General features: G+C 41.0%; 2 protein-coding genes and 1 pseudogene across 2 annotated transcripts; 1 reads left to right on the top strand and 2 right to left on the bottom strand.

The window, feature by feature from the left end:
• Positions 1 to 2,555: 2,555 nt before the first annotated feature.
• LOC102896856 (olfactory receptor 4X1) lies at positions 2,556 to 3,488 on the bottom strand. Its single transcript, XM_015586369.2, is given in 1 exon segment — positions 2,556 to 3,488. A coding segment is annotated over 1 exon segment (933 nt).
• A 10,760-nt stretch (positions 3,489 to 14,248) lies between these two features.
• LOC102885653 (olfactory receptor 4X2) lies at positions 14,249 to 15,259 on the bottom strand. The gene has a single exon (XM_006908130.1). The coding sequence runs from the start codon at positions 15,233 to 15,235 to the stop codon at positions 14,306 to 14,308; it is 930 nt and encodes a 309-aa protein (XP_006908192.1). The 5' UTR covers positions 15,236 to 15,259; the 3' UTR covers positions 14,249 to 14,305.
• A 453-nt stretch (positions 15,260 to 15,712) lies between these two features.
• On the top strand, positions 15,713 to 15,828 carry LOC112476681 (annotated as a pseudogene).

Raw genomic sequence — 15,828 nt, 5'->3', positions numbered from 1 at the left:
TGGCTGCCTCCATCCTCTCCTGTGCTTCCTGCCCCAACCCCTGAAACACCTGAAGAATTCTGGACTCTAAATCATGGTTCACAAACAACCAGTATAGAAAAAAACATCAAGAGCTTGGAAACAGTACTCCATCTGCACTGTCTTCAACTGCAAACTGAGTTTCGTCCCACCTATGGGGCAACACTGTCCTGAGATTAATTTTAGAAAATTTATTGGTGCATGCTCAATTCATATTAGCCTTTTGCTGCCTATTTCCCTTTTCCTGATCCGAATGGTTCTCTCAAGAATGACTCCACTTTCAGTATTACGTCAATAGAAAAAAATCTCTCTTGGCCACCACACTGAGTTTTAATCCAATGCATAGGTACCTCTTGCAGCTATGCCCAGGTTTTGCCTACACAAGAAGAGGAGCCTGAGCTCACAGAAGCAGCATGTGTTCCTGCTTTCTTATTTGCCAATTCCCAATCTGGCATTGCAGGCTCTGGTTTTCTGTGGACCCAGGAACACCTGTGAACACCCATAAAGCGGTTCATGCTACATATTTTTTGGAACTTTTTATTTCTTTTGAAATGATTCCAGAGGGAAATGCCTGATAATAAGGAGATTATCAGGCCTCAGATTTGGAATTCAGAGACTTAGATGTATTTATGTTCTGGTGATCTTTATAAAGAAAGAGAGGAATGAGCAGAGAAGGCAGGGACGTAGCAATCAGGTGGACCTAGGTTTATACTTAGCCTCTGTGAGTCATTATATGAACTTGATCAAGACACTGACCTGCCAAAGATTCATTCTCTTCATCTGTAAAACAGGGGCCTCATACTCATCTCACCAGAGTATTTTCAGCTCGAATGAGATAAAATATATGAAATCTCTTGGTTAACAGTAAAGTATATACACATACCTCCTCCTTATTTCTTATTGTTCTCAGAAACGATATCAAGAGTGATTAGTGGTTTTTTCTTAAGTGTGTAACATTGGTATATTATTTAGATAATTGAGATGAAAAGAGAGAGAGAACAATAATGACTTCCAGAAACTTAATTGACCCAGTATTTATTGAGTTTTACTGTATGTTATTTAGAGCAAGGTACAAAGATGAGTAAGATTCAGACAAACTCCTATAGGTAGTGAAGGCTTTAAAGGACTCTAGCTGAGTGCTCTTGGAATTCAAATAAAGAAAAAGACATAACCAGATAGGATAAACACAGAAGCAGCATTTGAGATGGGCATGGGAAGGTAGATAGGATGTTAACAGGTAGCAATGGGGAAAAGATCTTAGGTGGAAGGCACGAGGGGATATTCAGAAAACAGTGAGCTCTACCAGAGTGTAACTGAAAATTAAAATAGAACATTAAGAGAGGGTCATGCCTTGAGGGTGTTGCGTGTCAAGTAGGAGTTTGTGGTCGATTCACAAGGCAATGGGGAGTCATCGAAGATTTCTGAAGAGGGGAATGGTGAAATTAGAGTGGTGCTTTCGGGTGATTTATCTAGAAGCATGTGAGAAACAAATCATCGGCTGTGCATGACGGTCAGTATTGGGGTTAGCGTTTGGGGGTGTATTCATGTGGCATATCGTGGTGACTACATGAAGTAGGACTCAAAAAATGATCATTAAAATATCAGGACAAGCAGTGAGGACCCAAGAGCAGTTAAACCCATACTTTAAGCAACGGCAGCTTCAGAATGAAGAAGGAAAAGGAGCAGAGTGCGCCTGGATGGAGAGTGACCAAGTCAGTATGGTGGTGGTGTAAGAGAGTGAATTATTGTGGACTTTGTGGGACCAGCTGAGAAACACAAGAAGCCAAGAGGCTGAACACAGAGCAAACTAATGGGCCAAACAACCGGAGGCATGGTGAGGAAAAGCAGGAGAAAAAGAACAGAAGAGAATTTTAAACATCAAAATGTCAGTATTACATGGGAAATAAAACTTGTGTCCACAGAGTAGATAGCATGGTCTAGTGCTCTCACATCACTTTAAAACTCCTTGAAAACATGACTCTAGCTTGAGTTCACATGAACCTCTGTCAAGAGTCAAAACACCTTCTGTCCTGAGGACTAAACCCTTCTAGGGCAGGTTGGTCTGCCCAGAACCCATGGGGCAAATTCTCAGTATGTCAGGTCAATCAAATTTCTCAGCATTTGAGTGACCACTTCTTCCCTTCCCATCAGTCACCTCCCAAATTCCAAAAGCTGAGGCTTTTCAAACACAAAGCACACATGGGTGCTATTCCCTGGGGCAGTTCCCCTCCTCTTCCACCTCCCTCTTCATTATTCCCTGAGAGACCCTGGTTTCTGGAAGAGTTCATCCTCTCAAAACCAGCCGATCTACCTCAAGGTCACTGTCAAACGTGGAGGTGCGGCACTAGGAGGCCCCTCCAAGGCTTCATCCTAGAGACCTCTGCAATTCTGTCCAATCCCTAAAGGAGAGAAGACTTAAGCTTATAGAAAGAAGGTGAGAGGCCCAAAGGCCACTCTCTCAGCCAGAACTAGAGGCAGAATGAGAGCTCGGTGCCCCATTTTCCCATCCTTGGTTTCGCCTATTCGTCCCACCCAGATCATCCGCCTCTCTTCCCAAGTCACTTTCCTCTCACTAGTCTCCTCATGGCATTTTTCACCTCAGCATTCCTGAAGGAGTAAATGACAGGGTTTAAGAGAGGTGTGACCACCGTGTAAAACACGGCAACAATCTTGTCTGCAGGGAGGGTGACACAGGGCCTCAGGTAGACAAAGGAACAGGGTATGAAGAACAGGCTCACAACCGCAACGTGGGCGACGCAGGTGGAGAGGGCCTTGCGCCGGCCGTCTGCGGTCTGGCTCCTCAGGGAGTGCAGGATGACCACGTACGAGGCCAGCAGGAGCACGAAGGCCACCGCCGATATGGAGCCGCCATTGGCGATGATGAGCGTGCCAATGAGGAAGGTGTCCGAGCAAGCCAGCTTCAGCACAGGATGCACATCGCAGAAGTAGTGGTCAAGGACCTTGGTGCCACAGAAAGGCAGCTGGAAAATGAGGAAGGTTTGCCCAAAAGAATGCAGCAAGCCCCCACCCCAGGCTGCACCCACCAGGAGGCCACGCACACGACGGCTCATGATGACGGTGTAGTGCAAAGGTTTGCAGATGGCCACGTAGCGGTCGTAGGCCATCACCACCAGGAGAAAGATCTCGGTGCCACCAAAGAAATGGAGGAAAAAGATCTGTGTGATGCAGCCCTTGACGGAAATGACTTTCCTTTCGATAAAAGAGTCAAGAATGAGCTTGGGGGCTGTGACAGAACAGTAACAGATCTCCACAAAGGACAAGTAGCCGAGAAAGAAATACATGGGGGATGTGAGTCCTTTGCTGGCCATGATGGTCACCACGATGAGGCCATTACCCAGCACAATGGCTGTGTACATGAGGAGGAAAAACACAGAAATGATCTTCTGCACGTCCCGGTTATGGGAAAATCCCAAGAAAATTATTTCAGTCTCATTGCTTGTAGGGACCATGTTTTAAAGCACAGAAGCCAACGGCCTGGAGTCACAGAAAACAAAGAACCCTCCTTCAATAATTAGAAACATGCTTCTCAAACCTTGAGGAAGATTGTCATTCTGCTCCTTCTTGAGTCCCCTGTCTGCCTTGGGCTTCTCCAACACATGTTCTCCATGAGATAATCAGTTGTTGTGATTAAAGTCCCACATGAGACAGGTGATGATGGGACACAAAACAATGACCATCAGCTGCTTGATATCATTCCTAAAATAAGATTTAAGTTTATAATAAAGGGCCTTAAGTGTTTTCTCTGATCCAGGCACACGCATTAGATAATTTAATCCTCACGACAAAAATGAGACGCTACTTTATACGTAAGAAAATTGAGACTCGGAGAGATTCGGTCACTAACTCAAGGCCACACAGCTCATCTTTGAACTCAGGTCTGTATCTTTTAAAACAAAGATGCTTCCACTATTAGATCTGCTCCTGAAGTGTGCGTGATCTTGGTTGCATACAAGTTTCAAAGAGTCTTACCCTACAATGTAATGTGGAACCAGTTTTTTACAGCAAGTGCCAGATTTCTCAACCTTAATTATTCTGCAACCTATGAAACTAACCTGATTCCCTAATAAGCATAAGAAGGAAGCTGAAAGGGGGAAGGACGGTCACCAGGCTTCAACCACTGTCCTTGGAGGGAGAGATGGAGAATAGGAAATGTGAATCGGTAACAGGCTGCCTCAATTCTCCTGGGACCAGCAGCTAAGAAACAATTCAAAAGTCATTTAAAGTTCCATTTTATAACAGCCTATTGTTCCATGGGATATCAAGTGTGCTTAACTCAGAGCTTCAGAGCACAGTAAGTCTACACAAGGAAAGGCTCTGAGGTGGGTGTAAGGACTGCCTCCCGAAACAGAGGCAAGTTAGAGATGCCGGCACACACTGCAGAGGGCTCTGAACACTGACAACGGTGATCAGACACAGAAAGTTCATACTCACAGCCTCTGAGCAGTCACTCCCTCTGGCTGAAACAAGCCCTGCCAGCAAACTCGAAGATACCCTCAGTCAAATGCACACACCTCACAGCCAGCTTACAGTCCAGGCTGTGGGAGAGCAGCTGCAGCACTGTGATCTGGTGATGGGGACACAGGCTTTGGAGTCAGGGGACCTGAGTTCGATCCCAACACTGTTGCTTAGTAGCTGTAGAACATTAAACAAGTACAGAAATCCCTCCAAGCCTATAATTTGCATCTGAGAAGCAGAAATAATAAACCTTTTGCATGGTGCTATTTTGAGAATTGAATGAGCTCACGAGTTTTAAAACAAATAATAATTGTATAAGAGAATAATTGGCGAGTATAATTGGTTATGCCTTTACTCTGCAGCATGACCCTGTTAGTGCAGTGTGTGATGGGGACTCACTAAGGTGCCTCTGCATCAGAAGGCGAGCCTGACACCCAATTCTGTTTGTGTAGACTTGCAGCACCCTGGGGTTCTGATTTAAACATCTTACAACAAGCCTATGGAATAGTAGGCCATGTAATAAAATGGGACTGAATATGCTAAGTGACATGCTAAGCCAGTCACAAAAAGAAAAATATTGTAGGAGTCCACATACAATATGAGCCCAGTACGGTATGATGTCCGTAGAGTAGTAAAACTCATAGAGACAGAGGGTAGAATGTGGTGCCAGGGGCTGGGAGGAGCGGGGACGTGGAGTTCGTGCTTGATGGGAGCACGGTTTCAGATTGAGACAATGCAAGTTCTTGACGTGGTTGGTAGCAGCGGTTGCATAACAACGCAAATGTACTTTAATACCACTGAACTAGACATGTAAAAATGGTTAAGGTGGTGCATTTTATGTTATGGGTATTCTACCACAATTAATAAATAAATACACAAACAAAATCAAATGACTCATTTCCCCTTCTCCATACCCACCTCCAAGGACAATGGTTGAAGTTGGTCAAATTTGTCCTTCCTTCCCCTTACCTCCCCACTTTAGCTTCCTTCTTATGCCTATTAGAGAGAGCCTGATTAGTTTCAAAGGATACAGACGAGTTGAGGTTGAGAAGCTCTGGCACTTGCTGTGGAAAAGCCATTCCATGTTCCAGTGTAAAGCAAGACAGATCTGACACCCTCGTTATGCAGCCATTATAACATTCACAGTAAGAGAGATAATGACTTTGGAGAATTCAGACCTCCATTCAACTATGAGCTGCATGGCCTGGGGCAATTGACTAAACCTCTCTGAGCCTCTGTTTCCTTACCTATAAAATAAACATAAAACTATTCTCTTATTGTTGAGCCACTTCCTCACCTCCCCATCAGGTTCCTCTGCCCGGTGGCAATTTTTCACTCAGGATGTTTATGCAAAGAGCAGGAATCTTAGATATGTTTCACCCTCAGGGCAAAAAGGGCTCCATTAGTAGGTGAATAATCTCCGTGAAATTAGCTTTGAAAGTAAATGCTCTATGCTTCTGCAATTGCTTCTGATTTAGGGTGTCAGCAAGAGAGCTCCTCTCAGGGGATGCGTAAGGATCACTTTAGTCTTCAGATAAAAATTTAAAATTGAGGAGCTTGTTTTTTCTTTCTAAAGTTATTGAAGGTTAACAGAGCAAGATGTATATACAGTGTAATCATCGAAATTTCTCTAAAAGGTTAAAATTTTAAAGTCTTTAGAATGGAAGAAAGAAAAGGAAATTGACATTTATTGAAACCCTGAGTAGAAACGGAAAACATTTTAGAGATAATTTCATAAAGAGGTCATCAGACCCACAAGCCATTGACAGTGGCAGTGGCATACTTGTGGAATAACTTTAATTCTGACTTTTTAATTGGCAGGGCCGAGGAAGAGACTGAAAGATCAGTATGTGTTCTTATCAGATAGTAAACAACTGCATATTTCCAGGGTTGGTGGTTAAGAAAACCTGAACAGGGATGACCCAGAAGTGTAAGATAGATTGGCCCCAATTAAAAAATAAATAAAGAATAAAATAAATAGAAATAAATAAAAACCTGTGGAAGTTCTTCAAGTCTACAATAAATCTGGCCCCTGCTTTATGATTTCTCATTGTACCTTCCCTATCATAGAACTCCATGTCCTGTGGAGTTCTGAAAAATAAAATTGGTCTAAATGGCTTTTTCCAGCACTTCTTTTATCCCACTTTTTCTCCAGATATCCTGTCACCAGAAGAGTCAGTACAAGGCCTCTCCTTGCTAGTTTTCCTCGCTGAGGAATCATGAACTGTTAAATCAGGAAGGATGCTATAGATTCCTCTTCTTACAGAAGAACCTGGGCCCACAATCATGCAGCTGGTCGGTGCGGAGCCTGGACTAAAATTAGGCTGCATGGCTTCCCGTCCAATAAGTGCTTCAATGCTCATCTCATCTGTTACCCATCCCCCTGGTCCTCACCGAAAACTATATTTCATAATGGAGGGAGAGCACAGAGAGAGAAGGGATTCGAGTTTCTGATAAAAGGCAAAACAAACCTGAAAAGATCTAAAAAAAAAAAAAAAATCAACAGTAAGAAATGTAACAATAATATTGTCCAACTTCAGTTTCCCACCTTCCTGGGTTGTCATTTTGGCCTTGGCAGCCTGTGCAGAGCTTAGAAGCCCTAGAGAGGAGAAGATATTTTAGGAGTTGGCCAGGCTGGTCTGCCAATGAAAGAAGCCTTTGCAAGATATGCCTTGGTGCCGATCCTAGCTCTAGCACTTTGTCACCAAGAGTTAAATGATTCTCTAGCTGTTTCACATGAATCTGTCAGGTCTATCCAACAAGAGAGAATATAACCTTTTGAAAGCTTTAAAAGAGTCTCTTTCATCCTCCGTCACACCTATCACAGGGTAGGGAACTCAGTAGATGTTGTAAGTATTTGGGTTTGATCCCTGAATCTTCTGGCTGGTGCTACATCTATTTCAAAACCAAGGTATCACTGGGGTGTCCTATAAATATAAAGACATATATTTATATATATATGTAAAGATGCATATGTATCTTATATATATAAATATCTATATATATATCTATATAAATATGATAAAATATATGTGGGAGTATCTATCTAGTGTTAAAAAAAAAAAAAAGCTCCTTTTTGAAAATAATTCCAAAGCAATCCCCCATCGAGATTAAGCGAATGAACCCGCCTTTAATATTGTTTGTTATCTTGATTCTGAATTTTGTGGTCAGGAAACGGATTCACTTGCCCAAGCCACCCCAGGAGAACAGATTTCTTTCACTAACAAGGTCTACAGATAAAGCAACCAAAGAAATATAAAGAGTACGTTAGTGTTCACTGATCTAAAACTTAGAAGTGTTGATTCAAGGTTGGTCCTCAGCAAAATCTAGGCTTCTGTGTACCAATTCTCCATTCAGGCTATAATGAAGCTAATACCTTCATTTCTACCAGAGAAGGCCAGACATGAGAGTGTCTTAGCCAGGATCTCTGAATTTTTCAAAAGAATATTTCTGAAAATATATGACTCTGCACTTGATTAAAAATTAGCCTTGAAAACGACTTCACACTGACCATGTTACAAGTGGCACTGGTGAGAATGACTATAACATCTGCTCTAAGCCAAGCAAAGGAGTCATCTTGTTATTAAAGTAGGCAAGAAAGACTTTAACATGATGATGTCTAAAGTCTGCTCCATCAGCTGAAAGAGTGAACAAATCTAAGGCTCCCCTTGTGTGGAAGTACGTGGAAGTCAGAGGAACAGCAGTGAAAAGTGCCAACATGTGTAAAAGACCCTGCCTGAGGGTCTGTCCCTCCATGCTAAAGGATCAAGAAATGAACTGACTCAGAACCTGTTCCACACATAAAGGCGCCACTAAATTAAGATCATCCCCTTTGGACTCACCAGTTATCACTGATGCCATCACACCATGCGCCAACTCCAGAACTTCATGACTTTCTCACTAAGAAAGTTATAGGAAAACAGAACAGGGGCAGTCTACTCTAAAATCCACTAAAATGAGGACTGCTGGACTGTGAGGCTGGAAGCATTTAAGGTGTATGAGATGGAAAATTGAGATAAGAGAATTGAATTCCCTGAACATTTCTAGCATCCCCCATTTGGGGAGTTTCTGAGATAAGCAAAAGTCGACCTCTCATGTGTTTCCTTCAGAGGTTAAGGAACTTATCTCTAATTAATCCAATTATAAAGTAGGGACTTCTACTTGCCTCCATGATTAGCCCCCTCTTGCCCTGGCCACTAGAGGTTTCCCTCTGCATTCTCAAGTAAGTGACAGAGGAGAATGCAATATCACTTCACCCCTGTGTTCTCGCCACAGGCATCCTCAAGAGGCTCTTGGTGGCCAATTCTGACCTCACCCCTCATTAGACCAATGATGTCATGCTCAATTCCAAGGGGACTTTACCCAAGTATACCTGGACCACTTCACGCACATACTTTGACATGTCTCTTCAGAGAATGCTAGACATGGAGGGCTTTCAAGATCATCATGTCCAACTCATGTCAAGCTAAAGCTGGGAAAAGAGCCAGAAGGAAAATCACTGTGCAAAGTTACCTCATGAACTGATAGCATAGATAACCCAGCTCTTTCCTGATGCCTATTACTGGGGTCTTCCAACTGTTCATTCTTAAGGTTTTAAGCATTTTGCCACAACTTTTCAACACATGGTTTTCATGTGCAAAGGCTTTGGAAAGACTAGAGTTCCCTAACTGTTAGGGATGGTCTCCTAAGTAACAGCACGTTACATTTGCGTTGTGCAGTGTTGTGTCTTTCCACTTTTCTTTCTAACATCTCACACAGAGTCAAAGTAACACTCTTCCATAGTAACTAGTATTGCCACTTGACAGATTAGGTAACTGGGGCTCAGAAAGATTAAGAGAATGGTTCAAACTTATACAACTAATAAATTGTCCGGCTGGGTCAAATGTCTAAGTGTAACATTTCCTGCCCAAACAGAATATGTCACCAGCTGCTGGCGCCCCATTAGGAAACAAAGAGGTCAACAGGAAACCGAACCAGTATATGCCCCACATCTGCTCCTTCTCTGTGTAGTAATGCTGCTTCATCAAAGTTCTCTTAACTTGAGCCAAATAAATTATGAAACATGGTATAAGTATGGCCCCTTCCTCCTAATCATAACCCATCTGAAACACCACAAGAACTCAATCTCTGTTTTTAAAGCTCCAGGAATTCTCTGAAGAAGGAGGGGAAAAAAATTAAACATTCACAATATCATCAACAGCTGGCTTATAGCCAAAACCTGGGAAAGACTTCTAAGAGTAACAAACGCTGATAAAATAGAATGAGGAAACAAAATGGCCCATACATGCATTTCTGCTCACCTGAAGGAATGTAGGAAGAGAGTGCTTCCTTTCTGCCTTACATCACACCTCCCTGCCTCATACCCACAAACATGCATGCACACACACATATACACACACCCTTTGCTTAGAAAGGAAATAAAAATAACTAATACCAGGTTTGTTTTAAATTTTTCCAGTTTTATTGAAGTATGGCTGACAAGCATGAATAGTATATATTTAAGAGATACAATGTAATATTCTGATATACTCAAACATTATAAAATTAGCACCACAATGAAGCTTACCAGACAGAAACTCTGCAGTTGAGGACTACAATAAATGAAAAGAGAAATGCAATAGAGAACATCAGCATCGGAATTTATCAATCAGAAGACTCTGTGCATAGAAGACAGGACCTTTGAAATTAACCAAAGTAGAACACACAAAAAAAATGAAAAAGGGTGTAGAAAACCTGTGTAAACAATGGGATATCATTAAAACAAACAATCTGTGAATTATTGGAGTCCCAGAAGAAGAAGAGAAGGGAAGAGAATAGAAAGCTTATTTAAAGAAATAATGGCCTCAAAATTTCCATACGAAATTATCTTTTCCAAGACCATTATAATACAACTGTTTAAAAGCAAAAACAGAAATTTTAAAACAATGAGGAAAAAAATGATCTCTTACAAGGGACCTACCTCCATAAGGCTATGACTGGATTTCTCATCAGAAACCTCCCAGGCCAAGAGAGTGGGATGATATATTCAAACTCCTGAATGAAAATATAACCAACCCAAAATGCTTTACCCAGCAAAGCTGTCCTTTGACATGAAGGTGAGATAAAGGCTTTCCCAAACAAACAAAGACAACAGTGTTTGTCATCTCTAGATTAGCCTTAGAAGAAATCCTGAAAGGACTTCTTTCTTTAAGCTGAAATGAAAGGAGGCTAATAGGCAACATAAAAACATAGAACAATAGAACAGTAGTTGCTAGAGGCTAGGGGATGGGGGAAATTGGGAGATATTAATCAGAGAGTGCAAACTTCAGTTGTAAGATAAGTTCTGAGGAAATCATGCACAGCATGGTGATTACCATTACTACTCCCGTATTATATATTTGAAAGTTGCTGAGAGAATAATAGATCTCTGCTGAAGAATGCAAAAGAAGACATCAGCAAATCCATGGTTGGATAGGAAGTGTTCATTCTTAAGGTTTTAAGCATTTTGCCACAACTTTTCAACACATGGTTTTCATGTGCAAAGGCTTTGGAAAGACTAGAGTTCCCTAACTGTTAGGGATGGTCTCCTAAGTAACAGCACGTTACATTTGCGTTGTGCAGTGTTGTGTCTTTCCACTTTTCTTTCTAACATCTCACACAGAGTCAAAGTAACACTCTTCCATAGTAACTAGTATTGCCACTTGACAGATTAGGTAACTGGGGCTCAGAAAGATTAAGAGAATGGTTCAAACTTATACAACTAATAAATTGTCCGGCTGGGTCAAATGTCTAAGTGTAACATTTCCTGCCCAAACAGAATATGTCACCAGCTGCTGGCGCCCCATTAGGAAACAAAGAGGTCAACAGGAAACCGAACCAGTATATGCCCCACATCTGCTCCTTCTCTGTGTAGTAATGCTGCTTCATCAAAGTTCTCTTAACTTGAGCCAAATAAATTATGAAACATGGTATAAGTATGGCCCCTTCCTCCTAATCATAACCCATCTGAAACACCACAAGAACTCAATCTCTGTTTTTAAAGCTCCAGGAATTCTCTGAAGAAGGAGGGGAAAAAAATTAAACATTCACAATATCATCAACAGCTGGCTTATAGCCAAAACCTGGGAAAGACTTCTAAGAGTAACAAACGCTGATAAAATAGAATGAGGAAACAAAATGGCCCATACATGCATTTCTGCTCACCTGAAGGAATGTAGGAAGAGAGTGCTTCCTTTCTGCCTTACATCACACCTCCCTGCCTCATACCCACAAACATGCATGCACACACACATATACACACACCCTTTGCTTAGAAAGGAAATAAAAATAACTAATACCAGGTTTGTTTTAAATTTTTCCAGTTTTATTGAAGTATGGCTGACAAGCATGAATAGTATATATTTAAGAGATACAATGTAATATTCTGATATACTCAAACATTATAAAATTAGCACCACAATGAAGCTTACCAGACAGAAACTCTGCAGTTGAGGACTACAATAAATGAAAAGAGAAATGCAATAGAGAACATCAGCATCGGAATTTATCAATCAGAAGACTCTGTGCATAGAAGACAGGACCTTTGAAATTAACCAAAGTAGAACACACAAAAAAAATGAAAAAGGGTGTAGAAAACCTGTGTAAACAATGGGATATCATTAAAACAAACAATCTGTGAATTATTGGAGTCCCAGAAGAAGAAGAGAAGGGAAGAGAATAGAAAGCTTATTTAAAGAAATAATGGCCTCAAAATTTCCATACGAAATTATCTTTTCCAAGACCATTATAATACAACTGTTTAAAAGCAAAAACAGAAATTTTAAAACAATGAGGAAAAAAATGATCTCTTACAAGGGACCTACCTCCATAAGGCTATGACTGGATTTCTCATCAGAAACCTCCCAGGCCAAGAGAGTGGGATGATATATTCAAACTCCTGAATGAAAATATAACCAACCCAAAATGCTTTACCCAGCAAAGCTGTCCTTTGACATGAAGGTGAGATAAAGGCTTTCCCAAACAAACAAAGACAACAGTGTTTGTCATCTCTAGATTAGCCTTAGAAGAAATCCTGAAAGGACTTCTTTCTTTAAGCTGAAATGAAAGGAGGCTAATAGGCAACATAAAAACATAGAACAATAGAACAGTAGTTGCTAGAGGCTAGGGGATGGGGGAAATTGGGAGATATTAATCAGAGAGTGCAAACTTCAGTTGTAAGATAAGTTCTGAGGAAATCATGCACAGCATGGTGATTACCATTACTACTCCCGTATTATATATTTGAAAGTTGCTGAGAGAATAATAGATCTCTGCTGAAGAATGCAAAAGAAGACATCAGCAAATCCATGGTTTTGGATAGGAAGACTCACATCATGAAGATGTCGATTCTTTCTAAATACGTTTATAAATGTAATCTTATAGCAATCAAAATAATAAGTTCTTTGGGGATGGCTATAAAACAGAAAGAGTAGTGAAATTAATCTAAAGTTCATAAGGAGAAATAATATCCAGGAGAACTCAGATAAAGAAGAGCAACATGAAGAGACTAGCCCACAGCGAAAATTTTATAAATAAGACTCAAAGCTAATTAAACATTAAAACATCCCTTCTCACTCACAAAATGTAAATTAAACAAGATGTCTATCTGATTTGCAAAGTAATTTAACTTAATATTTTAAAATAATTTCTGACAGAAAAAAGTTACAATAATAATACAAATAATTCCTGTATATCCTTAGTCCAAATTCTCCCAATATTAATATTTTTCCACATTTTCTTTATCATTCATTCTTTCAGTAGATAGACAGAATTCTTTCTGAAATGTTTGAAAGTTGACAACATAATGCCCATGTAACCTTTAGATACCTTAGTAAGTAATTCTTCAATCCAGGAACATTCTCTGGCATAACCACACTACAATTATCAAAATAAGAAAATTAACTCTGATAGAACTTTACTATCTCATTTACAGCTCTTTCGTCCACTAATGACCTTCATCTACCATGGGATCCAATCAAGGATCACAGGTCGCATTTAGTTACCATCTCTCTGTAATCTGGAAAAACTCTTCAATTTCTTTGTCTTGATACTTATAAAGAAAGCAACCTAGTAATTTTGTAGAATGTTCTTCAGTTGGGGTTTGCCTTGTATTTTGTCATGATGAGACTTAGGTTACGTGTTTTTAGTAAGAATACCACAGTAATAATACTGTGTATCTCTCCAATCTCAATACTGGTGATGTTAACTTTGAGTAATCATTTACGGGAGTATCTTCCAGGCTCCTCCACTGAAGTTACATTTTCCAAAGTTACATTTTGCCTTTTGCAATTAATAAATATCTTGCAGGGAGCTACTTTGAAACAGTGTAAAATCTTATTTCTCATCAAGAAAAGTCTTAATGACATTATTCAAGTCCCACAAGAGTATATTCACAAGGAAAGTTAATTATTACCATCTTCTTAAGAATCAACTGAACACATGCATCAAAAGTTGTTATACCTTTGAACACAGTAAACTTATTATAGCAAAAGAGTCTAAAAGAAAAATAGAAGTGTAAAGATTTCTTTTCAAGAATGCTTACCACAGTGTTATTTATACCAGTAAAAAAAAAATTAAAAGTGATCTAAACATCTAAGAGAAAGTGGCTAATTAAAATACAGCACATAAATCCATAAGAGAAAATATTTTACAACTGATTGGATTGTCTTTTGGGAGATGGAGACCAGTTAGAATAACCCTAGAAATAACAAGTCCTGTGAACTTGCCTTCGTCTCATTCTTCGGTTTGGACTCAGCATCATTCTAAACCCAAGGATGAATACCAAGACGAGCCTCTAATTCTCATCTAGTTTTATTGTCCTAATCCACAGCCTTTTCATGGCCTTCTTCACTTCAGCATTTCTCAGGGAGTAGATGACAGGATTGAGGAGTGGGGTGACCACCGTGTAAAACACGGCCACCATCTTGTCTACAGACAGGGTGGTAGAAGGCCTCAGGTAGATGAAGATGCAGGGCCCAAAGAACAAGGTAACCACGGTGATGTGGGACCCACAGGTGGAGAGGGCCTTGCGCCGCCCCTCAGAGCTTCGAGTCCTTAGATGGAGCAAGATGACCACATAGGAGGCTAAGAGGACCACGAAGCTGATGACAGACAGGGTTCCCCCATTGGCGACAATCAGCAGACCAATGAGGAAGGTGTCAGAGCAGGCGAGTTTGAGCAGAGGAAGCAGGTCACAGAAATAGTGGTCGATCACATTAGGGCCACAGAAGGGCAAGTGGAACATGAGAAGGATTTGGGCAAAGGAATGCACAAAGCCTCCCACCCAGGCTATTCCCACCAGAACAGCACATACCTGCCGGTTCATGATGATGGTGTAGTTGAGGGGCTTACAGATGGCCACATAACGATCATAAGCCATCACTGTGAGCAGGAACATCTCAGTGCCACCAAAGAAGTGGATAAAGAAAAGCTGTGTCATGCAGCCCCACAGAGATATGGCTTTCCTTTCAGCCAGCAAATCGGAGACGAGTTTGGGGGCTGTAGTAGAGGAGTAGCAGATCTCCACGAAGGACAGGTAGCTGAGGAAGAAATACATGGGGGAACCAAGACTTCTGCTGGTCAAGACGATGAGTATGATGAGGAAATTCCCCAGCAGAATTGCTGTGTACAAGAGCAGAAATATCACAAAGCAAACTTTCTGCACATCCTGATTGGAAGAAAGTCCCAGAAAAATGAATTCAGTCACGTTATGTGTGTTAGCCATGAAGCTGCCACCAGGAGGCAGTAATTTGGGTAGATGATCTGAAATGATACAAAGCAATAGATTCCCTCATTAGGCGGGAGAACTACTTCAAAGTCCTTGCATATCTGAAAAGTTTGTGAGCTGGATATTGAAAGATGAGTAAGAGTTAGTTGTGTGTGGAAGGGAAAAAAAATTCAAAAAGGAAGACGAGGATGTGGTTCCACAGTGTAGCAGTGAGCACATCTGCTTTACATGCAGAAGGTCCCGATACAAAGCAATAGATTCCCTCATTAGGCGGGAGAACTACTTCAAAGTCCTTGCATATCTGAAAAGTTTGTGAGCTGGATATTGAAAGATGAGTAAGAGTTAGTTGTGTGTGGAAGGGAAAAAAAATTCAAAAAGGAAGACGAGGATGTGGTTCCACAGTGTAGCAGTTAGCACATCTGCTTTACATGCTGAATGTCCTGGGTACGTGCCCCAGTAGAGCCACGGTCCATGGTCTATGGTCATGCCACCCTGAACAAGCCTGATGTCTGATCTCAGAAGCTAAGCCAGGTCGGGCCTGGTTAGTACTTAGATGGGAGACCACCTAGGAAGACCAGGTGCTGTAGGCA

The sequence above is a fragment of the Pteropus alecto genome, unplaced genomic scaffold (genome assembly GCF_000325575.1).
Source record: "Pteropus alecto unplaced genomic scaffold, ASM32557v1 scaffold71, whole genome shotgun sequence".
NCBI lineage: Eukaryota > Metazoa > Chordata > Mammalia > Chiroptera > Pteropodidae > Pteropus > Pteropus alecto.
Note: the sequence above shows the minus strand (reverse complement) of the source record. Positions and strands in the feature narration are given on the sequence as shown.